This window comes from Nicotiana tabacum, chromosome 6 (genome assembly GCF_000715075.1).
Source record: "Nicotiana tabacum cultivar K326 chromosome 6, ASM71507v2, whole genome shotgun sequence".
NCBI classification, from domain to species: domain Eukaryota; kingdom Viridiplantae; phylum Streptophyta; class Magnoliopsida; order Solanales; family Solanaceae; genus Nicotiana; species Nicotiana tabacum.
The window spans coordinates 146,354,754-146,380,696 of NC_134085.1; the positions used below are offsets into that span (position 1 = coordinate 146,354,754).

General features: G+C 39.9%; 1 protein-coding gene across 2 annotated transcripts; it reads right to left on the reverse strand.

Moving 5' to 3' along the window:
* Positions 1-20,145: 20,145 nt before the first annotated feature.
* On the reverse strand, positions 20,146-25,525 carry LOC107769720 (uncharacterized). Of its 2 annotated transcripts, none has more exons than XM_016588960.2 (8): positions 25,192-25,525; positions 23,398-24,663; positions 23,219-23,309; positions 22,938-23,095; positions 22,798-22,849; positions 22,137-22,216; positions 21,947-22,040; positions 20,146-21,691 (listed from the first exon to the last, which is right to left on the reverse strand). In XM_016588960.2, exons 2-8 carry the CDS (start codon positions 24,565-24,567, stop codon positions 21,153-21,155), a joined length of 2,184 nt encoding a protein of 727 aa, XP_016444446.1. In that variant the 5' UTR covers positions 24,568-24,663; positions 25,192-25,525; the 3' UTR covers positions 20,146-21,152. The 2 variants fall into 2 exon arrangements, with proteins under 2 accessions (XP_016444446.1, XP_016444445.1); XM_016588959.2 differs by having other exon boundaries at positions 23,219-23,312; positions 25,192-25,329.
* Between the last annotated feature and the right edge of the window lie 418 nt (positions 25,526-25,943).

Below are 25,943 nucleotides of genomic sequence, written 5' to 3' on the forward strand. Positions count from 1 at the left end.
CGCCAATATACCTTGTCGCCTCATAGTGCCCTTTGAGGGGTTTTCACTAATAAGACTCTCTCATTTCTCACAGCTACCGTCGCCTTATAGTGCTTGTGAAGATTTTCACTGATAAAACTCTCTCATTTTGTTTTTTTCAACTGGGGATTGGAGTGTTGCCGATAAGATTTTCTTTGTTGGGAATTCTTATGGCTATCAATTCTTTCAGCTCATGATCCTTATTCAGCCGGGGACCGGCGTTTTATTCTCGGTTTTCATTTGCCTGTCTTAACACCCCTCGGATACTGATCGGGAGGTATTTTTGGACATCAATATAGGTTTTAGAAGAAAAGGATATAAAATTCAAAATAACTTTGATGGGTAAAGTATTACAACTCTCGGAATCAAACTCTCTCTTTTTTTCAAAAGTTAAAAACATAACTTCTGCCCCAGTTTTCTTGCTTGGGGAATTTTCTTTTTTTGATTTTTTTTTTATTATGACCGAGCCATGAGGCACCTACATATCCTCTTTGAGGAATCAGGTCGAACGTAGTTCACTCGATTCCTTTGTTTTTCTTGCGACCTTCCCCTTTTGTTTTTGTTATTATTTTCCTTCTTTTCTCTTTTTTTTTCATTTTTCGTTTTCATTAACGATTCCAAGAGAGGGGTATAAAAGAATAAGTAAGGCACAAAGGGGTAAAGCAAAGGTTAAAAAGTGTTTGGATGGAAGAAATAATTGCCTCCGTCATTTCATTATCCGATAAGCACCAAGTACAAACAATCAAATAAACAACAAAAGAAATTACACGTAATATCTCTTGATTGCATCAGAATTGATAGCCATGTCGATGCATCTTCCTTCAACATCTGTCAGACATAAAGCGCCGTTGGATAATACTCTGGTCACAACATACGGCCCTTGCCAATTCGGGGCGAACTTGCCTTTTGCCTCAATCTGATGTGGGAGGATCCGTTTCAATACTTGCTGCCCTACTTCAAATTTCCTGGGGCGCACCTTCTTATTGTATGCTCTTGCCATTCTCTTCTGATATAACTGGCCATGGCATACCGCTGCCAATCTTTTTTCATCAATTAAACTCAACTGCTCCAGTCGGGCTTTGACCCATTCATCATCATCAATCCCGGCCTCAGCGACAATTCGAAGGGATGGAATTTCAACTTCTGCTGGTATTACTGTTTCAGTTCCATATACCAACAAATAAGGAGTTGCACCTATTGAAGTACGAACAGTAGTGCGGTATCCCAACAATGCAAATGGTAGCTTTTCATGCCATTGTCTGGATCCTTCAACCATTTTCCTCAATATCTTCTTTATGTTTTTGTTGGCTGCCTCAACCGCTCCATTCGCCTTGGGCCGATACGGGGTGGAATTACGGTGTGTAATCTTAAACTGTTCACATACTTATCTCATCAAGTTGCTGTTAAGATTAGCACCATTGTCCGTGATTATCACTTTCGGGATCCCAAATCTACAGATGATATGGGAATGGACAAAATCCACCACTGCCTTCTTGGTTACTGACTTGAAAGTTTTGGCTTCAACCCACTTAGTAAAATAATCGATGGCTACCAGAATGAACCTGTGACCGTTCGAAGCTGCCGGCTCAATAGGCCCAATGACATCCATGCCCCATGCCACAAATGGCCATGGTGCTGACATTGTGTGTAATTATGTTAGTGGAGAATGAATCAGATCTCCGTGTATCTGACACTGATGGCATTTTCGTACGAAACTGATACAATCATGCTCCATAGTGAGCCAATAATATCCCGCTCGCAGAAACTTTTTTGCCAATACATATCCACTCATATGGGGCCCACAGACTCCAGCATGTACCTTTGTCATCACTATCGTGGCTTGACCCGCATCAATACATCTCAGCAATCCCAGATCTGGGGTTCTTTTGTACAACATTCCTCCACTATGGAAAAATCCATTTGCCAGTCGTCGAATGGCTCTCTTTTGATCTCCAGTTGCCTGCTCCGGATATATCCCCATCCTGAGGTATTCCTTGATATCATAAAACCATGGCTCGCCATCCATTTCTTCCTCTATCATGTTGCAGTAGGCATGCTGATCACGAACCTGAATATACAACGGGTCAACATGGATTTTGTCTGGATGGTACAACATCGATGCTAAAGTGGCCAAAGCATCGGAAACCTCATTGTGAACTCTCGGGATGTGTATGAACTCCACTGATCGAAATCGCTTGCTCAGATCATGCAAACATTGTCGATATGGTATAAGCTTTAAATCCCGTATTTCCCATTCACCCTAGATCTGATGTACTAGGAGGTCCGAGTCTCCCATGACCAAGACGTCTTGAACATCCATGTCTGCAACCAATCGTAGGCCCAAAATACATGCCTCATATTCAGCCATGTTGTTGGTACAATAGAAACGTAGTTGAGCTGTAACAGGATAGTGATGTCCTGTTTCAGAAATAAGTACTGCTCCTATTCCAACTCCTTTCGCATTCGCAACCCCATCTAAGAAATGCTTCCACCCTGGTTCCTCAGTCAGTTCTAACTCCTCTATATGCATCATTTCTTCATCTAGAAAATACGTTCTTAAAGGCTCGTATTCTTCATTAATAGGATTCTCAGCCAAGTGATCGGCCAATGCTTGGGCTTTCATGGCCGTCCTCGTCACATAGACAATGTCGAACTCTGTGAGTAATATCTGTCATTTTGCCAATCTTCCTGTGGGCATAGGCTTCTGGAAAATATACTTTAATGGATCCAGGCGTGAAATAAGGTAAGTAGTATGTGACGACAGATAATGCTTAAACTTATGTGCTACCCAAGTTAGAGCACAACATGTCTTCTCAAGTTGAGTGTACTTATTCTCATAAATTGTAAACTTCTTGCTGAGATAATAGATGGCTTGCTCTTTCCTTCTTGTGATGTCGTGTTGCCCCAACACGCAGCCAAACAAATTCTCCAGGACCGTTAGATAAAGGATTAATGGCCTCCCCGACTCAGGTGGAACCAACACAGGTGGATTGGATAAATATCCTTTGATCTGGTAAATGCCTCCTGACATTCTGCCGTCCATTCTATCGCGGCATCTTTCTTCACCAATCGAAAGATGGGTTCACAAGTCGTTGTGAGCTAAGCGATGAACCTGCTGATATAGTTCAACCTTCCCAATAGACTCATTACTTTTGTTTTGTTCCTCGGTGGCGGCAATTCCTGGATGGATTTGATCTTTGACGGGTCCAACTCAATGCCTCGCCGACTGACGATGAATCCCAACAGTTTTCTAGATGGAACACCAAATGCATATTTGGCTGGGTTGAGCTTAATATCGTACCTTCGAAGTCTTTGGAAAAACTTCCTAAGGTCTGCTACATGGTCTTCCTGACGCTTGGATTTGATGATCACATCATCTACGTACACTTCAATCTCTGTGCATCATATCATGGAAAACAGTAGTCATTGCTCTCATGTACGTTGCCCCAGCGTTCTTCAAACCGAATGGCATTACCCGATAGCAATAAGTCCCCCATGGCGTAATGAAAGTCGTTTTCTCTGCATCTTCTTCATCCATCAGAATCTGATGATATCCGGCGTAGCAATCCACAAAGGATCCGATTTCTCGTCCGGTGCAATTGTCGATCAAGATATGGATATTGGGTAATGGAAAGTTATCTTTTGGGCTTGCCCTGTTCAGATTGTGGTAGTCAACGCATACCCTGATATTCCCATCTTTTTTTGGTACTGGCACCACATTAGCCAACCAATCAGGATATCGAGTGACCCGAATAACCTTTGCTTGCAGCTGCTTGGTTACTTCTTCTTTAATCTTCACACTCATATCTGTCTTGAACTTCCTTAATTTCTGCTTGATGGGAGGGCATGCCGGGTTAGTGGGCGATTTGTGAACCACTAGCTTGGTGCTTAAACCTGGCATGTCATCATACGACCATGCAAAAACATCTTTAAACTCAATGAGTGCTTTGATTATTTCTTCCCTGATGGCAGACTCAATGTGGATGCTGATTTTGGTTTCCCTGACATCGTCGGCATCCCCTAAATTGACAGCTTCAGTGTCATTCAAATTGGGCTTAGGTTTCTCTTCGAACTGGCTTAATTCTCTGTTTATCTCTTCAAAAGCATCATCCTCCTCGTATTCTGATTCATCATCATAATTGATCTCTTGTGCAATTAATTCAGAATCAGATTGATTATTTAGACTGGGTTGAAGATCCGTTGTGTATGCCATATCGTTAGTACCAGTGCAAAGAGAACTGTTCAGAAAGAAAAGAGAAGAAACAGAATTAAAACAAAATAAGAAAAGGAAACTTTCACTTTTTATTAAAATGCGGGATAACAGAGTTTCACACTTTTACTGAATAAAATCAAAATTGGATTACAACTATGGAATAATCCAGGAAACAAGAAAGAAAATCCAAAGTCTACTACCAAGACTCCCTCCGGGTAGGAAAAGGAGTAGTTGTCCAATTGTTTATCTTGGCCCTAGGCCCCACAAATTGTATATCCGCGCTACTGGAACCTTCTCTAGCTTCTAACATGTTGACACTGGCGAACAACCTTTCAAAGCCCTCATCTAGATCTCCATCTGGATCAATCATTGGTCCGAGAACTTTCGGGACCGACAACATTCTAGTACCTGCTCTGACAAATGATCTGGACAGGCACGGGATTGGCTTGGGAAGAACCCACACTTTCTTCTTCATCTTGCGGGCATGTCTGACATCTGCTGTTGTGGGCTTGAACCCCAGCCCAAAGGTCTCTAAATTCTTAGGCAAAGAGACAGGTTGAACAATACCTTGAAGCTCAGCCCCCAGACCTTTTCCTGGCACGAACCCATTACTCAGCATCTCTGAAACTACCATGACGGTGGCAGACGCTATTCTGGGGTGTGGAATGCTTTTACCGTCGAGGATCTTGTTTGCTAACACTGCATCAAAAATCTGGTAAACCCAGGGACCTTTGTCATCGTTGGTTTCTATAAATGGCACAATGGCACCTCCCATGGTGCGCGCAATGTCTTCCCCATGCAGCACGACATCTTGTCTGTCTCATTCAAACTTGACCATTTGATGCAATGTGGATGGTACTGCTTTGGCCGCGTGGATCCACGGTCGTCCCAACAAAAGGTTATAAGATACCGCGACATCCAATACCTGGAACTCCATAGTAAACTCGACCAGGCCGATGGTCACCTTGAGCATAATATCCCCCACGGTGTCTGTTCCACTTCCGTCAAATCCTCGGACGCAAACACTGTTCTTGTAGATTCTATCATGGTCAATCTTCAACTGTTTCAATGTGGATAATGGACAAATATTGGCACTTGAACCGCTGTCCACCAACGCGTGAGTAACCACTGAATCTTCACATTTGACAGTCAAGTAAAGAGCTTTATTATGTTCCGTGCCCTCCACTGGCAAGTCGTCATCAGAGAACGTTACCCTGTTTACCTCAAAGATTTTGTTGGCAATTGCTTCAAGGTGGTTCACTGAAGTTTCACTGGGCACATGAGCTTCATTTAGTATCTTCATCAGGGCCCGGCGATGCTCGTCCGAATGGATCAATAGTGATAACAACGAGATCTGAGCCGGTGTTTTCTTCTATTATTCGACAATGGAGTAATCCTGTACTTTCATCTTTTTCAGGAATTCCTCCGCCTCTTCTTCTAACACGGGTTTCTTTGTTACTGCTGTATTGGACCTTCTCAACTCCACGGGAGCAAAACACCGTCCCGATCGAGTTAGTCCCTGCGCCTCACAACTATCTTCCTCCACTTGTTTTCCCTTGTACATTACCACTGCCTTTTCATACTTCCAAGGCACGATCTTGCTATCAATCACTGGTAATTGGACTACTGGCTTTATGATGACCGGTTCCCTGCAGACCCCCTTTACAACAACCGCGGGTGCAGATGATGCTCCCGCTATTATCAATTTGGCTGGTTCTGGTTTCCTTGTAGCGGCAGATGGATTTTTCCCTAATATAACCATTGGCTTGACATCTTCCCCCTTCAATTGTACCCCTGCTTCCTCATCGGTCGATTTTTCTTTCGGAGTGGCACGGATCATCATCACTGTCTGTGAGGGTTTCTTTGGCTCCCCTCCTTCGTGCACAAGCTCGATCATGTGGGCTTCGGGGTGCTTTGGCAATGGATTCTGGTTAATGTTGGGTGCCTCCGGTGCCTGTACCTAGATCTTGTTGGTATCAATAAGATCCTGTATCGCATGTTTCAGCCTCCAACATTTCTCGGTATCATGTCCGGGAGCTCCCGAACAATATTCACATCTTACCGAGTGATCCATATTTTGGGGTAAGGGATTTGGCAATCTAGGCTCAATAGGATTTAATAAACCCAACTTCCTCAATTTGTGGAACAAGACAGTATAAGTTTCTCCCAACTCAGTAAAGGTTCTTTGCCTCTGCAGTCTTTCATTTCTGGAAGCCGGATTTCCCCTGAAACCCATCCCTAGAGGGTTCCTGTAGGCTCTTGGCGGTGGATAGGTGTTTTGTGGTGGTGGGTAGGTATTATGTGGAGGTGGGTATGTATTGTGGGGAGCTGGCGCGCGCCATTGTGGGCGAACCGGAGGTTGGGTGTATGTCTGGGCTTGATGGACGGTGAAATGTTGTTCTTGTGGTGGGTAGTAGGGTTGTGGAGGGTAATTTGGAATGTGTGGGTAGTTTAGATGATGGGGTCTGGGTTGGTAATGAGGGGAAGGACCTCTAGATCTGGACCAATTGCCGGCCTCTATTGTCGTGACCTCCTCTCTCCTTTTCTTTCCGAGCGCACCTCCCGTGCCGCTCTGAATGGCCTAAGTTGTTGCCTTAATTGCCGAGTAACTCAGGATCTTATTGGATTTAAGTCCCTCTTCTATCATACCTCCCATTTTCACCATTCATTGAATGATTTGCCAACTGACGTCACCAAGTGACCGAAGTAAGTTGGCTCGAGAGTTTGTAGAAAGTAATCTACCATTTCTCCCTCTCTCATTGGGGGATCAACTCTGGCTGCCTGTTCTCTCCATCGGAACCCAAATTCCCGAAAGCTTTCTCCGGGTTTCTTCTCAAGCTTTAGCAATGTGAGACGGTTTGGGACTATCTCAAGGTTGTATTGGAAGTGTCCTGCGAAAGCCTGTGCCAGATCATCCCAGGTGTACCACCTGCTCGGATCTTGTCTTGTATACCACTCTAATGCCTACCCGCTCAAACTCTGGCCAAAGTAAGCTATCAGTAGCTCATCTTTGCCCCCGCTCCCCTCATTTTGCTACAAAACCCCGTAGATGTGCCATAGGATCGCCATGCCCTTCGTATAAATCGAATTTGGGCATCTTGAACCCTGCTGGTAATTGGACGTCAGGGAAAGGGCATAGATCCTTGTAAGCCACGCTGACCTGGTTGCCTAACCCGTGTATGTTCCTAAAGGACTGCTCCAGGCTTTTAAATTTCCGCATCACCTCGTCCTGCTTTGGGCTCTTAGCCGTCTTTTCAATCTTCGCCGGGACCTCAAAGTGGGGATTATAGGTATGTGGCTCAGGTGCTTTGAATGTGAGTTCAGGGGAGTAATATTGTGTGTCGTGAGCCTGAAACAGCGGCTCACTGGATGATCTGTGCAATGGGGCTGGGGGAGGTGCCACAAATATGGGAACATTTGGTGGAGGAGGGTTTTGACTGGGTGGTGGAGCTTGGGGATCATAAGCCTCTCTTCCCTGATAGTAGTAATGGCTTGGGAAACTTGTTGAAGGACCGGTGGAGGGGTATTCCGGCATGTGTACTGGCTGGAGGGTAGGAGTAACGGGTAGTTCCTGCCCCTTCTGGGATCTAGCTAAGGCTATCTGCATTTCATTCATTTCCAGCCTCATTTTTTCCATTTTCTCTAGGGCTTCCTTCAGCATCTGATTGGCTGTCTTTTCCGACTCAACATTGTTGTCTGACCCAGTCATGCTTTCTGGTATAGGACCTTTCGATCTTGTTTGATAATGGTATGGTGCCAGTACGCTCTAACAAACTAACTGGTATTGATTGGAAAAACAACAAACTTGTCAGTGTTAGAGTCTTAACAGATATTGTAATTGCACATTGGGGAATGCAATGTTCTTAGGCAGTTAACCATTTCTAACATGCTTTTTCTCTGACCGCATGCATCACTCCGGCTTATTTCATTTGTGCCTCTTTCGAGTGTTACCTCTCTTTTCTTCTTCTCTCTCTTTTTCCTTTATTAATTACGGTCGAATCCTATAGAGATTGCATACATATCGTGACCCCGCACGAATCAGACCAAGCGTAGTTCATGCAGAAAGATTTTCAATTTTTCATTACTTAAAACAAACTATTAAAAATCCTTTTTGCTGAAAGAAAATAACAAACGCAAACTAAGGTCAGATACAAGTTCCAATACTACGGAAATACTTTGATGCAAAAAGACAATGGACAGACAAACCATAGGCTAAAAAAAATATAAAGAAATACAGACACGAACTACGCATACTCTAAAGCTTCAAATATGGGTGCCCGCGGGGCGTCGTTCGGCCTCGCCGTGGGCCTAGGTTCCAAGTCCCTTTTGAGTTGCTCTAATTCATTCATGGTCCGTTTCACATAGATTAGCATTGCTGAGACAAAAGTAGCATGGGTCATATCTTCACAAGCGCGACATCTTCTAAAAATGGCGCGGGCAATGGCTCTAATCCTGTCCCTTGCTTGCTTCTTTTCTATAAGCAGGCGTTTTATCTGATCACTGCATGTTTTTAACGCCTGAGAATCCTGCATATGTTGATTCCTCAGTTGCCGCACTTCTACCTCCATTTGGGCCAACAAGTCGTAACAGTGTCCGCTTTCAATTTGGAAATCCTCAGCCTGCTTAACTGATTTACCCTCAAGTGTAGCCATCTTTCTCTTCATGTTGGCAACAGTTTTCTCGTGGTCGCGTTTCAATTGATTCAAGTATCGGCGACGCTTATCTGCTCTTGTACCCCACTGTACTTTGAGCTCTTCCATGACGTTCTTAGACTTTTCTAAACCATCCCGCCATTCCCTGACTTCATTTTTCAGCCCTTTTATCAACTGCTCATCTGATCGACTCCTTGGTTGTTTATCAGGAGCCATTCTGAATTTCTGGATTTGGGCCCTAAGTTCTTCATTTTCTTGGGCCAATCTATTCTTTTCGCCTCGATCCGCAGCAACTTGCATACTGTTATTGAATTTCAGACTTTCAACCTGTTGCTTCAACTCACCGATCTCCGCCCGATAACCCTTTTCCTTTGCTAACCAGTTCCATTGCTCCTGGGATGACTCAGTGAAATCTTTGAGATGAGGTCTTTTAGCCGGTCTCCTGCAGGACATGTCACCTCTAAACCAAGCGTGATACCCCGGGGAAACTTCTCCTTTAGCCGTATCCAACACACAAGTATTTGCCGTCAGATGTTGACACTCACTCCAGATCTGGCGAACTTTTTCTTCGGGGAACCGACCGTCCGGACTGATTTCAACTACTTGGGTACTCAAGTCTTCATCTTTCGGCACTACTTGATACCTCCCAAGTTGCCTCAAAACCCGATACGGTGCATAGGGTTGGATGCTTTTAAGTCCCATCAACAGAAAGTGGGGCCTGGTTGCCGGCATGTATATGATTTCCTCAACAGGCAACCATCCGAGCGTCCACTAGATTTGGTTGGCAGTGGGAGTTCGAAAGAATGACGTCCAAGCTGTGACTCCCTCGGGTAGACTAACCCCTTTGATTCTTGTGTAAAATACTCCAATACAAGTCTTCTCGGGCGAACTGTAACCCAAGAGCTGGGAGCGGTGGCATAAATGATCGGTCATCCACATTTGCAACAATAGGTTACATCCCTCGAAAAAGTCGCCCCCGGCTCGACAAGCAGTGAGAGCCCGGAAGATGTCAGCCATAATCATAGGTGCGAGAGTGCTTTTATCTTGGGTGAGCAAGGTACTAACGACCCCAACTACTTTCAAATCAATGTTTCCGTCTTTCCTTGGGAATACTATAAGACACAAAAAAGCTATCATAAAAGCTACCAGCCTGTGTTCATCCCACTTCTGTCAGTTATCTCTACTGCATAGTTTGAAGTCTGGCTTATTGAACCCGCCCACGTGGCCGTATCTAGCATAGATGAGGCGGAAACTGCAGAAACCTTTTGCAAAATCTGGATGGTGAAATGTTCAGGGTATTTTTAGGAAATCCAAAAATCGGTGTATAGTGACGGCCCTGGGTGAAATCAAGTACTTGAACCTTAACGGAGCTTTATCACTTCCGATATATCCCGCTATTTCTTCCAATGTCGGGGTGAGCTCAAAGTCCGAGAAATGAAATACATTGTGTGCTGAATCCCAGCAAGTGACCAATGATCTGATAATATCACCCTGAGGCTGGATGTCTAGTAAATCCGGGAGATCTTTCAGATACTTCTTTACTTTGTCTTGCCCTTCCTTGCCTAGGTCATTCCACCATAATCGCAACTCAAAAGGGATCTTGGTCATTATTGAAAATGGTTTGTTTTGTATTGTGCTCATCCTGCACATTTATTAAGGTGATTATGCCAACGAAAAACTTTTATTTGACTCAAAATAAAACTATCTATGTTCTTTTCCAAGATTTTTTTTTCAAAACGATGGACTCGGTTTTTCAAATGCGGCCTTTTAGCACTTCGGGAACGAAGATTTTAAGGCTGCGAGAGTCAACCGGTCAAAAATCAAAAATGATGAGCAAAGATGGTCGTTTAGGCAACATCAGCCTTCCGGCGTCCTGCTTAGGAACATTCGGCTATTTTTGCAAAAAACGGCATCATCCGACTTGTTTATAACGAAAATTAAAATAGACTTTTTGGCTATTTTTTACAAAAAAAGGAGGTTGGACCCGATGAGGGTTGCAGTATCTCACTCCCAGTGAGAATCAAACCAGCAATTCGGGTAAATAAACTAACTGATTTTGAAAACAATCATATTTTCCCCCTTTTTTTAGCGAAAGAAACTATCTTTCCTTTTCGTTTTTTTTTTTTTTGGAAAACAAAGTAAACTAAAATAAAGGACTTTTTCCTACACACTTTCTGCTTTTTTGGGTAAACAAACAATTTTAAAAGTAAAAGATATTTTTTTTATTTTTTTATTTTAAAAAAAAATTCGGCAGAGTTCCAACAGTACTTGGACACTGGGTTTTTCTAAAATAATCAATTAACTCCCTAACTGTTATTTCTCTCTTTTTCTCTTCTTCTTTTTTCAATTTTCCAACGTTCCCGAGATTCAAAAACCGGTCAACATGCGGGTTCGGAATAAATGCACAGCACAAATAGGATGCAGCAGGATGGTCTTTTCATTTCAGGTTGCTAGTCCTAGACGGACCCAACCCCTGTGTTGAGTCCCCTAAGTCAAATGCAACATGATGCAAATAATCGTTCCTACTAGGGATCCGGCATGAAGTCATGTTATTCTATGTTCAAAACCTGAGTCGGTGTTCTAGACTGTGTACCCGAGCGGAGAACTCAAGTCGAGGAGGGGGCAACTTACCAGGAACTAAAAGGTCATCCGGCTTCGTAACTTGTCTGAGCCTCTTTTTTATTTCAGGGTATGACACTAACATAATAGGGAGTCTCAACCAGTAAGCACATCCCCGAAGGTGAAGAGAGAAGGGTTCGGCACAGTTTATATATACAGTCAAATAATATCAAAGCGGTAAAAGCAGCATTTAGCACATTAGGCTCAAACATGTAAAAATCAGATAAAGCCAAATATAACAATTTATCTAAGCTCGAATTTCTAACCCTGAACCAGTGGTTCTGGGTTACTCTAGTCCCCAGCAGAGTCGCCAGAGCTGTCACACCTCCTTTTTCCGCCCCGCGAGGGGTGAAGGAGTTTTTTCCAATTAACGGACAATCGAAACGGGATTTGTTTATTTATTTCAGAGTCGCCACTTGAGAGATTTAGGGTGTCCCAAGTCACCAATTTAATCCCGAATCGAGGAAAAGAATGACTCTATATTACAGTCTGCGCACCAGAAATCCGGATAAGGAATTCTGTTAACCCGGGAGAAGGTGTTAGGCATTCCCGAGTTCCGTGGTTCTAGCACGGTCGCTCAACTGTCATATTTGGCTTGATTATCTGATTTAATACATGTTGAACCTATGTGCAAAATTTAACTTTTAACCGCTTTTATCATTATTCTTATTATTATTTTATACAAGAATTGCAACGTCGTGAAAACGCATCTCGAACCACGTCACAACCAGTGTACACGTGATTTGTTGACGCATTTTGACTCCGTCAAGATCGGGATTTGGGTTACATAAATGCACACCCATATTTAAGAAAATAACCTTATTAAATATGCGCCAAAAGACTACGCGTTATTATACTTTTAGGTAGGACCGTGAAATTTACTAAACGGCCCATCCCGGAATCTAAGTATTTTTTAAAAAAAAAATAAAATAAATAAATAAATAATACTTGAGGGCACTAAAATTTTCTGTATTGTTTTTTTTTTATTTTTTGAAAAGCCTATTTTATTTTATGAGTATCCTAAAATGACTACATTTTTTATTAAATTTGTCTATAAATACAAAATCAATTTTTTACATAATTAAAATAACATATTAAATACTAGTTTAAGACAAATATTAACGGAAAGAAATATTACTAAAATTGTAATTATAAATACAATATGGAATTGTCAAATAAAAAAAACTAATTATCCCCTAACCGGATTAAACTTACATTGTTAGGTGACTTGAGCTATTGAAATTAATTATTATTTTTTTTAACTACTGAAAATTAGAAACAATCTTAATTACTAATACATATTTCTAGAATTTATTTAATCTAACCTTAACTCGCCTTGTTTTAACTCAAATCACCATAATGCCTAATTCGCAAAATTAAATTAAATTCATACTTTAACTAAATTTAGTTACATGTTTTCAATTAACTTAATGTTGACAATATTAAAGCCTTCATAAATAGTGAACTTAATAAAATTTGCCAAGCTAGTTTAATAAAGTCCTATTTACGTTATTTTCTTCTCATTTTAATTATTAGACAGTTTAATCAGTAATGAACTTGCTTAAATATATACTACCTAATAATCAAGTTAAAGCAAAGCATTATTTAATACATCGCTACAATATGTCTAGTTATGCAAAACGACAGCGATTTACAGAATAATAATACATGAAATAACTTAAATACAATTAATAAAAAGTAAAATAAAAAATAAAAAGCTAAATTAGAAATTCAACATTCCATTCTTCATTTCAACTTACAAAATGCCAAAATTACAGTTGTGTACCTGGTATTGCCATATAAGAAGAAGAAAGTCAGCAACGTAGTACGTAACACAACAACATCAATAATAACCAGCAATCCAGTCAACAGAAATCCCAGTGACAGATTTGAAAATCAAGATAAAAATCCAGAAACACCAACAATAATCGATGGACAGAAGCAAAGGGAATCTTTTCGGATTTGGAAGAATAATTAATGTTTAACCCTTGATTTCTGAATCCGTATATCAGAATATTTAGATTGTATATCAGGTGTATACTACTCACTCTTTTAATTTCCAGAATCTTTTTATTTGTATTTTTGGAAGTCTTAATATTTTCGGAATTTTTCTCTCTCTTCAATATTCAGCTCTCTCTTTTTATCTCTCCACTCCCAAAATCTGATCAAGTCTCCTCTCTTTATTAACATCTTTCAGCATTTTTTAAATATAAAACCCACTATCTTCCCACTCATCCCCTTTTAATCTCACTACCTAATGTTTTGTCCCCCACTTTATTAAATAAATACCCCATTATATCTTGTCCCCCATGCTTATATTAAACATTGCATTATTCCCCACCATTATATCTTGTCCCCCCATTATTGATTATTTTAATATTATCTTAATTTTAATGGACAAAACACTCAAAAAATAAATAAATGTTCAGAATTTTAATTCCAAAAAAATACCCCTCTGACCTTACTGAAATTACCATTCTACCCCTGAACGTACTGCAAATTACCAAACTACCCCCATCAGCTATAACCAATTCACCTAATTAATTTCAACCAAAATACAGCAAATATGACCAATTCCTAAACAATTTTCAACAACAAATTCAAACTAAATGATGAACAACAAAGAAACAACTAAAATTATTTTGATTGAACAATATTTTTAACAACAAACAAACATACTTTCAGATTCAACAACAACAAACAAGTATATTCAGATTTCTAAATTCAATAATCATTTGAACTTAAAATTAAATCTAACAACATTACAACCAACAATTTCTATATTAAACTAAACAAGATCATGATACAAACTGAAGAAATAATCATAAATGATAAACAACAAACAAGAAAATCAAACTTACACTAATTTCGGATTCAAGAACAATCAAACAAAGTATGAACATACATGAAAAGTTTCAATAACAAGCAAGTTTTATTCAAATTCGAATTAAGCTTAAACAAAACAAATAAACATATTCAAATCACTAAACTTCAAATAATCAAATGATCTTTTTAAATTAAATCCAACAAAATTATAGCAAAGCTACATTGAATCAAAAAAAAAAATTAAAACCAAAACATAACTTCATATTAAATTACTGAATTAAAACGAACTTCAAACAAAATGAACATGAATTAAATCTATATTAAACAACAAACAATGGATTCAAACGATTTAAACTAACACTCTTCTATATTAAAATTAAATCCTTTTAAATTAATAAAACAAACTGAAAAATAATTTAATTGAATCTTCAACTTAAATCTAACAACATTATAATTAAACTAACAATTTCTATCTAAAAATAAATAAGAAAAATGAAACAAACTTATACTAATTTCAAATCTGAAAATATCAAACAAATTACGGACGAAATAAAACTTAGAACAACTAACCGTAAATGACCAACGACGAACTCGAACGAACTTTAAACGAAACCAACGAAACTTTGACATAAACGGACTTGAAGACGACGAAGCGATAAGCTGTGATGGCAGTCATGGCGAAAGAAACGAAGATGAAGGAGCAGCAGCAGTACAAAGCAATTAGCAGCAGCACAAAACAGTAGCAGCAACACGAAACAGTAGCAGCAACATGGAACAGTAGCAGCAGCACGAATGGAGAAGATGCAGCGATAGCCATGGGAGCTCGAGTTCGAGCTCGATGAAGCTCGTCCATGGCTGGACGTAGCAGAAGGAGCAGAAGCGAGCTGGAGCGCAGTAGTGGCGAAGAGAACGCAGCGGGCAGCAGCACTGCTAGAGCGCCATGGCTGCTCGTCGTATCTTTGTACGCGACGGCGGGGACAGGGGTGTGAGGGAGGTGGTGGTCGTAGAGCAGCAACAATGTTTGGCGACTGAAGTTGGTGGTCGGATCAGAAGAAGAAGCAGCAATGCAGCGGGGAAGGAAGCCATGGATGACGCAGCAGCAAGGCCATTTGGGACGAAGGCGAGGAAGAAGCAGCAGCCATGAACGGCTGTTGCGTGCACTGTATGTGTGTGTGAGTGTTTGTTGTGTTGTGTGTGTGTGTGTTGTTGTGGGGGTGTGGGGGTGTGTGGAGATGGTGAAGAGGGTAGCCATTGATGGCTTTCTTGGAGCTTGAGGAAGAAGAAGGAAAGAGAGGAGGGGGCGGGCTTCCACAGTGAAAGAAAATGTTAGGGTTTTGTTTTTTTTGAAAGATAGGGAAATAGGGGTGTTGGGTTATGGACTGGGTCGACCCGGTTTGAAATGGACCGGGTCGTTTGGGAAGATTGGGTCTCTTTGGGCCTATGACTTAAAATTGAAGAAAAGGCCCAATCCGATTTTCTTTGTATTTTTTGCTCTCTTTTCTTTTACTTCCTAATTAATAAAACTAAAATTCTAAATTAAATTATAAACTAAATTATCTTATAAAAAAACTAATTAACTCTAAAAATAATTATCGCACATTTAAATAGCAATTAACGACAAAATCGCACAATTTAGATGTTTAAATGCTAAAAATGCAATGTACATTTATTTTTATGATTTTCTTATTTTTGTAAACAAACTTAAATAAATACTAAAACGGAAATGCGACATATTTTAATATTTTTATTAATTTAAACAAATAAACATGCGCAGACAAATACAAATAATTATCCAAAATGTCACAAAAATTCTCAAAATTGCACGCAAAGAAAATTATTTTATTTTGGATTTTTTGGGAGTGATTCTCATATAGAGCAAAAATCACGTGCTCACAACCCCTCAGGCAAAATATCAACAGAACCAGCCCCTCGGGCTACCTAACAATCACTTGTATCAGCCCCTCGGGCAATAACATGAAAAAACAATAGCCCTTCGGGCAATATCACATCTCACACAGGGTACCCGCGCTCACTGGGTGTGTTTAAACTCCAGAGGGGCTCCTACAGCCCAAGCGCTACAACAATCCATCTCGTGGCATAATCAAACTGGCTCTCGACCTCATAACAAGCCACCTCGTGGCGTAACAAATCAGGCCCTCGGCCTCATAATCATGAATCAGTACAACTTGCTACGGTGCGCAGCCCGATCCCATAATATCCTCACAACACAGGCCCTCGGCCTCACTCAGTCAGAAATCTCTCAAGCCACTCGGGCAACAGTAAAACATGATGCTCAGCCCAAAATATCTTTTAAAATATCAAAACGGAGTAAATATGGCTGAGTTATGAAAACAATAGAAGAGAGCATGACTGAGTATAAATATGAAGTCAAAATAATGAGGAATAGTAGTAAAAATCCCCTAAGGGTCCAAAACAATTGGCACGAGGTCCAAATATGGCATTCAATCCAAAACATGATAATACTTTCCAAAATACAATGATATCAAACAGTTTTCAATCAAATACTCGACTTAACAGTCATACGGGGCGGACTAAGTCACAATCCCCAACGGTGCATGACCCCACGCTCGTCATCTAGCGTGTGTGTCACCTCAAAGTAGCACAACGATGTAAAATTCGGGGTTTCATATCCTCTGAATAGCATTTACAATCATTACTTACTTTAATCCGGTCCAAACTCTAGCCCACAATGCCTTTTCCTTTTGACTCGGCCTCCGGATGCTCCAAATCTAACCAAAAATAGATTTATACCATCAAAATATGCTAAGGGAACAAATCCCACTCGAAAATAATCAAATTTACATCAACAATTCCGAAATTGGCGAAACCCGACCCCCGATCCTACGCCTCGGATTCCGATAAAAACCACAAAACAAAAATCCTTACACTCTCACGAGTTCATACATATCAAACACATCAAAATCTGACCACAAATGACCCCTCAAATCCTCAAATCAAAGTCTCCAATTTCAAGCCCTAACTCCTCAATTTTAGGCTTCAAATCCCACTTATTTCATGTTTAAACAAGTAAGAATCAACATAAGATCGAGTTTTAGGTTCAATAATCTCACCTCAAAGAAGTTCTCTTGAATTCCCCCTTCAATCTCCCTCAAGAAGCTCCAAAACCAACTCAAAAATGGTAAACTATGGCCAAAAATCGCGAAAATGGCCTTTTAAACATTGTGCCCAACGATTTAAATTCCTTAATCGCGATCGCGGAAAATGCCTCGTGATCGTGAAGCACAAAAGCTGACTGACCTCATTTTAACCCTACTCGATCGCATACAACTCCACGCGATCGCGTAACACTACCTTAGCTACCTTCCGCGATCACAGCCTCGCCCACGCGATCGCATAGAACAATCCTATACCCCTCTCACCAGCTTATACCCTTCTATGCGAACGCGATCCTGGCCACGCATTCGCGAACAACAATTTCACAGCCTACCGCGATCGCGCCCTGACCTCTGCGATCGCATAGAACAATTTTCACCCCAGCCCAACTGATCCTACATGATCGCTAACACTCATACGCGGTTGCGAAGAACAAATGTCTGCAACAGACCTGAAGGAAAATCTGCAACTTTTTAAACATGAACTTGATCCGTTTAATCACCCGAAACTCACCCGAGGCCCTCGGGACCCAACCAAATACGCCAACATATCCCATATCATCATTCAAACTTGTTCCAACCTTTGAGACACTCAAAACAACATCAAAACATCAAATCAACCACGGATTCAAGCTTAAGAACTCCAAAAACTTCCGAATTCCGATTTCGATCAAAAAGTCTATCAAACCTCGTCCGAATGACCTCAAATTATGCACACACGTCACAAATGACACAACGGACCTACTTCAACTTCCGGAATTCCATTCCGACCCCTATATCAAAATATCCCCTATCAACCAGAAAACGCCAAAATTCCAATTTTGCCAATTCAAACCTAAATCTACTCCGGACCTCCAAAACTCATTCCGATCATGCTCCTAAGTCCCAAATCACCTCCCGAAGCTATCCGAATCATAAAAACCAAATTCCGAGGTTGTTTACTCACAAGTCAACTTCCGGTTGACTTTTCCGACTAAAAAGTCAACTTAAGAGACTAAGTGTCTCATTTCCCTACAAAACCACTCCGAACCCAAGCTAACCAACACGATGCGAAGAAATACAGTGGAACAACATATAAAAAAGCAAAAACAGGAGAAACGGAGCGGTAACTCATGAAACGACCGGCCGGGTCATTACATTTATGTAGTCAACCCAATGTTTAGCTGTCCTAGAAAACCATAAAGATTCGGAGGAACAAATATTCATTTTTTCAAGCCAATGCCATACAATCTTCTCTTATTTTTCTATTTAGAGATTTTCCTTTCCTCGCTAATTCTGGGCAACAATTCTTGAGTTTGTAACTCAAAATTATGAGAATATCATTATAGTCTATAGAAAGGAAAAGAAAATAAATAGAAAAAGCAACGGATTAAAATTACCACCTCTACTTTTTCAAATTGAATGATATTGTATTCATTGAACAATGTGCATGAAACATTCGGACGCTGCACTGTTAGAAATTTTCCCTTTGTCATTATGGAAGTTTCATGTTCATCAGTATAGGAACTAACACTGTGATAACCTAGAATAATAAATAAATTAAAAATCACCAATTATCTAAGCTAGTTGAAGGAAAGAATAGATTACAAGCTTACCTGTAGTAGAAAATACATCGTTTCTACACTAAATTAAAGCATGAACCACAGATGTTTCATGTATGTACAAGTTTACAACCATAAACACTTTGTTATGCATCTTTATAGAGTGTAATAAAGAATGCCAAAAGGCTGCAACGCCAAAATATTATAAGCATTGAAGATGAAAAAAAAAACAATCAAAGCTGAATAATTAAGAAAATTAAACTTAAAAAACTGACAAGCTACAATAACTACGGGTGTAAACATAATGTTCAAAACCTCTATTGTTAAGTCTATAAAGAATAAAGAATTCAAGAAAGATTAAAAAAAGGAGATAAGTTTCTATGATAATAATGAGAAACGTTTTCCATGATAATGATGAGATACGTTTCTCGAAAGTAAATGAAGGAGAAATAGAATACTCTCAACCCTAATTGGATCCATATATTGAGTGTATGAAGCATTAAAGTACTATTCATTCCTTTCTAATTCACCCGATTCACCTCTAATGTAATAAATAAAAATTATTTAATGAAAAGTTTTTTTTTCTTTGGGGACAAAATTAATCACTTAATGGGAGATAATTTTACTTATAGATAGAGGGTAAATTGGTCGTTTAGCTTTTAAAGGATATTTTAGTAAATCATCTTCACACTAAAGAGCGGGATATAGATAGATTAGACCATTCAAAATGTAGTATCACCGCCACTATGTTTAAAAGGGCCATTTGCTACTTCTGTGGAGTTGGATTTACCTGGTCAAAGATGTAATATATACATAAATAAATTTCCCTTTGGAAGCCTCGAAGCTATGGCATTCTTCCTGTTACTCTTACCACACAAGGTCAGAATTCAGCCAAGTGCTTTACCAATGATTCTCACCAACTTAACTAACTCTAACTAGTGCTTTAGGAATTCATGGACTCAATCCTCGCAAGTTGGCTAAAAGAATTTTGTAGACTATTTCTGGAATATGCGTTCAATTATTTGTCCCATGATACAAGCTAGTTGGCGAGAATCTCAATTATTAATTACTACATGATACACGATAGCCTGTTCATATTCACCAAAGTACTAGCGAAAAAATAAGCAATAAGCAGGTTTCGGTTTCAGGAACTTCAACGAGAATACTTGGATACCAAAAATTGATGAACCTCAACACAAGGTTCAGTTGGTGTTATTTTGATTTCTGACTTTGAAGGAGAGCGCTTAGCTCACTGCATATACACTAACTAACTACTTTGTACATAACTAACAACAAAGTGACTGTGTGTCGATTTCATATGTGTTGAATCATCGACTGTGACACTACTAAATCTATTTTAAAGATATAAATTGGAAATGCCACCTATATGTTAGTGTAACCCCAATGTCCTTGGCATACACCTCTAATTCCCACTTTACCAGAAAAAGAAGAGCCTGCTATTCCAAATAGAGATAGAGAGAGCACACTTGCCTGAAAGCATTATCACATTAGTAGTAGCTCGGATTCAGGTACAATTACGCAGCTAAAAACCAATGCTCCAACAAGCTGCCCACCCTAGCCTTCTCACAGCTGTGATGTGGTTAATCCCGTCTTCAATGAACCAGATGGCGGACAATAGCTCAATCATTCTGACCAGCCAACTTACCATAAAAATGAAGTTCTCCTCAATTCCTCAAAGAGAATTTCACCCACCACACATTTTCCCAGTCTCATGCAGAGAACAAAAAGAAAGAGGCCCCTCTACAAGGTCCCTCAGCAATACAGGATATATTTATATAAATATTACCTCTAGTTGTGCAGGTAAAACTCCTTCCATTTGCCACATATATGCCATCTCCAGTAAGTTAGAATTAAAAGATATCTCCAGAACCAAGCCAGAGGATATTTACCAATTAGTGGCAGGAGCACGGCACACAACCACCTATTTGAACATGCTATTAAATACCTAGAGGGGCCAGTCAAACATCATTTTTCATTGCGTAAGAAATTGCAACATGAACTGTTGAATCCTTCCCTGCAAGCCCTAGGGAAAAAATTGTTATGTTCTCAAGTAGGCCAGCCACAATGTAAATTCTCCCAAAAGAGGAGATACCTTCCAGTTCCAGAAACCCCTTTACATCACTATTTGTCAAAGTGGCAGAGGCAATCCATAATTATGGAATGACCTTATTCGCCCACCGTAGCCGGCAGTAACAATAACTAAACCCCAAGCATGAGAATTGGATGAACTCTGGCAAGAACTTTTTAGAAGCTTGTATTCAGATCTGCACATCCGAGAAGACACAGACCGAGGACTTGACACGGGAAGCTTCTCTTCAGGCCAGGTTGCTGATCCCTTAGGAATTGCCTCAAGGAACATTTCACGGCCCAAGGAAAGATAAGGAGAGGCCATAAAGGGTAATAGGCTATTTGGAGTTTGACTTAGTCCTCCTCCAGAGTGCCATCCATTATCTGGATTTACAGTTTTCAAGCCGGACCAAGGTATTGCAATGGAGACATCACTGGAGAAGAACTCAGATGACTTCACCACTTTAGGTTGCGAAACATAATCATCTTTGCGAATGTCACAGTTCCATACGTAGACATTAGAATCTTCAGATGCAGAGATAATATGCTTCCCATCTGAGGTGAAACTGGCAGAGAGATGGTTTCCTGCATTCCGCTGGCCTAGAGAGCAGAGCAGCAGTAAATTAGAAAACAGTAAAGGATAAGGAGCTACAAGTAGCTAAAACTAGAAACTACAATGGAGAGATCACAACAAGTACCCAAGTCAAAAACAAAATAAGTATACTCTATGTCCCACGATCATACAAAATCACATATCAATTTTCATTGCCGTTATAGAGCAAGCACAAGGTCCTCAAATGACAGGGAAACAGAAATCAAATGGGTTGCTATCTGAAATAAGAAAAGGGAACAAACCTTTGTACTTGCCGATCACATTGATGCCATCTAGGATTCTGACATGAGAGTCAGCAGAAGTAACCATTACTTTAAATGGGTCTTGCGGCAGATACTGCAAAGAAACATTACATTGGCATCTCATTACAAGGTAAATCAGAAAATTAATATGATCAGAACTACAGACTGTGGTTTGGTGATATATTGTTACCTGAAAGCCAGTAATCCTTTTGCAAATTGACTTCTTTTTATTGGCCAAGCACATCTGCTCCTCTAAGTGGATCTCGTGACCTGTCACAGTACAGCTTTGTCTCAACTCATTGCACATCTTAGCAGTAAAAGCATGGACCAGAATACTGAGTCGTAATATTCCTAGACATTCCTTGTAATCTTGCAATCACATTTGACATACTCCAGAAATAAGCACATCACTAAGATATAATAATCATGATAGCTACAAATAGTAATACTACTCAGGTAATTGTGCTCTCATGAAGATATGCCTTTTCTTTACATTTATTATATGATTTATGAAGAATTACTAATAAAAGATGGCTTAAGTAAGACCAACCAGCAAAAAGCTGGAACATGTCCAGGAAGTCAATACACCAAGAAGTGCTGATGGTAAGCGCAACCGCTGTCACCGCACAGGAAAAGAGACGAGAAACAGAAAAAGAGAATAAGCAATTCCCAATAACTAGCAAAACGTTATCATTTCCTAAAACCAAATGAAGGCCAATCAACTGCCACATTCCATCTAAACAAGAGCAACAACTTGACACGTAGTATTGTGCAATGCCATAAATTAAAAATCTGACTCTGCGAGATACACAACAACTAACAAATACCACAAAGATAAGAGAGACCATTACCTTCTACATTGAAAAAACGGCAAGTGCCTGCCATAGAGCCAATAATCCCACCCTATGCGAAGCAGATAATTTGTTCAATAAGTTGCTCAAAGTTCTGATCTTTACTTAAGTGCAATGACTAAAAAGGGAAAATTGTAAACCTTTCCATCAGGACGATAGGAAACAGCAGTCACTATGTCCCTGATATCAGTCCAATCCAATACTTGACAGCTGTTAACGGCCCAAATTCGAACTTTCCCGTCTATTGATCCACTGATGAAGCATTCATCATTCACGGGGTTAAACTGTATGCAAGTCACTGCAAAACCAAAGAGAATAATGCCGCATGAAACTCAAACACTACAGACATGTAATAGAACGGCTTATCACGATTAACACACGCTGAGTCACAAAAGTATACTAGAGTGGAGTCGGCTCATACCGTAATTACTATGTGAAAAAACTCTGAGGCACAGATCATGTCCAACTTGCCACAGACGAACAGTTTTGTCAGTTGATGATGATAGCAAACACTGCTGAAACAATACATAAAATAAGAAATGAGATTACTTTCAGAATCATTCAGAAAATTGTTAATCAAAGACATTCTAAGAAGCTTACATTATTCTTTGACCATGAAAGATCCAATATCTCCCCAGTATGCCCTTGGAACACATGCAGTGGTTTTTCCAGAATTCGGAAGACTTTTGGGGGGAAAATGACACAGGCCGAGTCTGTTGTTTTCTTAAGGCCCTTCAACTTATTACTTCTGTCTTTCTCTGTCGCCAGAGGAGCCAGTTGAGAAAGATGATTCACTGTGAAATACATACATGAAGGATCTAACTCCGGAATATCAATTTCATTGGATCTCTCATCTTCAACCACTTTCCACACCCGCACAATCTTATCTTCACCAGCACTAGCTAGGTACTGCCCATCAAAACTGAATTTCATAGTTAAAATTGAACCCTCGTGAGCCTGGATATCCTGCCCCATGAAAAGGGCAGAGAGTTCCTTTAGCTGCTTCCTACAATGGCGAACCTTAACCCTCTGAGCTCTAGGCCTCTGAACAGGGTCGGAGCTGTTGTCCGTCGAATCACAACATCTCCCTTCGCCATTTGCGACGCATGTAAATGACCGTAGCCTACTTAGTAACCGACTCTTAACTCCATTCAGTTTCCTCGGAGAGTCTCCATTTTTATGAAGTTCTCCGTGTCCATGTTTCCCAATCACGCGGGACATACATGGAGAGTTCTCAGGCTCGCGAGACATTAGCAGTCGTTCCAATCTGACAGCTCTGTTATTACTTTGCTGGTCATTCTCTGCCCCAACATGCACACTGCATCCTACTCCACTATTAACATTCCCACTTCTACATAAGTAGTTCCCATTTGAACCCAAATTTTTAGATGAACCCAAAGCTTCCCCACACAATCCAGACTGGTAAGATGATAATTCGTCCTTAAAAACTGAAGTCCGTAAAACGGCTCCACTGCTCTCCATTATTCTTTCAATCTCTCCACTACAGAAATCAAATTCGGAGCTTCCGCATAAATCTACTGGATCTTCTCCAAACATTCCATCTACACTTAAGCCCATCCGACTAAGGAATTTCCTACGCCGCTCTCCAACACTTCTGGGAGTTCTAACCCACATATCGTACTGGTAGCTGGCATCATTGTCAATAGATTTGGGAATCCGGGTGCAGATATCAGATACCTGGGAAATGGTATCTGGGGCATCGAAAAATTGACATTCTCCTTCTTCATCATCATCAATGAAACTACCCATTGATACCTTGAGTTCACCCCATGAAACCCCACATCAAGAAATCATCTTTTTATGCCCTAGGCAATGTGTTATAAATTATTCCATCCTTCATAATACCTAAATAAATAAATAACACAAATTGCATTAAGTTAAACAAACACAAAACACGACTACCAAGATGAGTTAATATGGATTAAAATAATAGCCATCACTTTACCAACAAGAAAAACAATTATACTATCTCTAACATTACAAAAAAACAATAGATCCAGCATGGATCCCAATCCACTCCCATTGAACCTGGTCTCCCCCACATCATATAACTTCTCATACTTCAATTTCAATTAAGGGTAACCACCCCCACCCCCCAAATTAACCCCCACCACACCCCTCTATTCTAATACTATTATACCTCTGCATAGAAATATGAACCCTACGCAAAATCAATTTTGCACCGAAAATTGAAAAACACACCATCAGGATGACGACTGTGAATACGTTAGACATCAACTCATTATCACATTCAAAGGATAATCACAAACAACCAAGAAATAAAAATTCAAAATTTACGATCATTTAACATGAAAATGTATAAATCACAAACAAAAAATGTAAAATTGAAGGGCAAAAGAAGATTGTGCTCACATGGGTCCGGCTTGTTTCAATGAAATTGAATGGATGGGAAATGAAATGTAACAGAGACAACACTCTCTCCCTCTCTTTCTTTCCCTTTGAGCCAAAAATATAAAGGACGGACCATTAAATTAAAAACTGAGATAGAAGGTGTAATTAATGAAAGAAGAAGGACCTAAACTTGGAAATATTTTTATCATAAAAGAAAAAGGAAATAATTGAGAAGAAAAAAAATAAAAAGGGAAATTGTCTTGATGTTCGTGATTACGGATGGCCCGAGAAACGAGATTTCGAGACTAGTAACTAATAGGCTTCTGGTCCTCTTCTGTGTGTGTGTTGTGTGGTCTCTTTGGTACAAAAGTACTTTTATTATTCACTTTTTTCTATTGTGCGCCACCCTATTTTCGCCCACAACTGTCTCATTACAGAACTCCCCCCCTCCTGTTTTTCTTTTATTATTATTATTATTATTATTATTTTCAGCTTTTTTTCTGAACGGAGTTAGATCTTTTCTCCTTTTTCTTAGCCAACGTTTAGCCGTGTATTTTCAAATTTGTTTTGAAAAATTTGATTTAGATAAAGTTTGGTTTGAAGATAAAAATATATTTGGACATACGTTTTCAAAACATAATTCCCAATTTTATTTTGAAAAAACATATATATAATTCCCAAGTTTGAGATTTTTGCCGAAAATCAGCAATTGGGGTAATTTTGGGATTTGGGTTTGAGATTTGGAATTTTGCCAAAATGTGGGCAAAATTTAT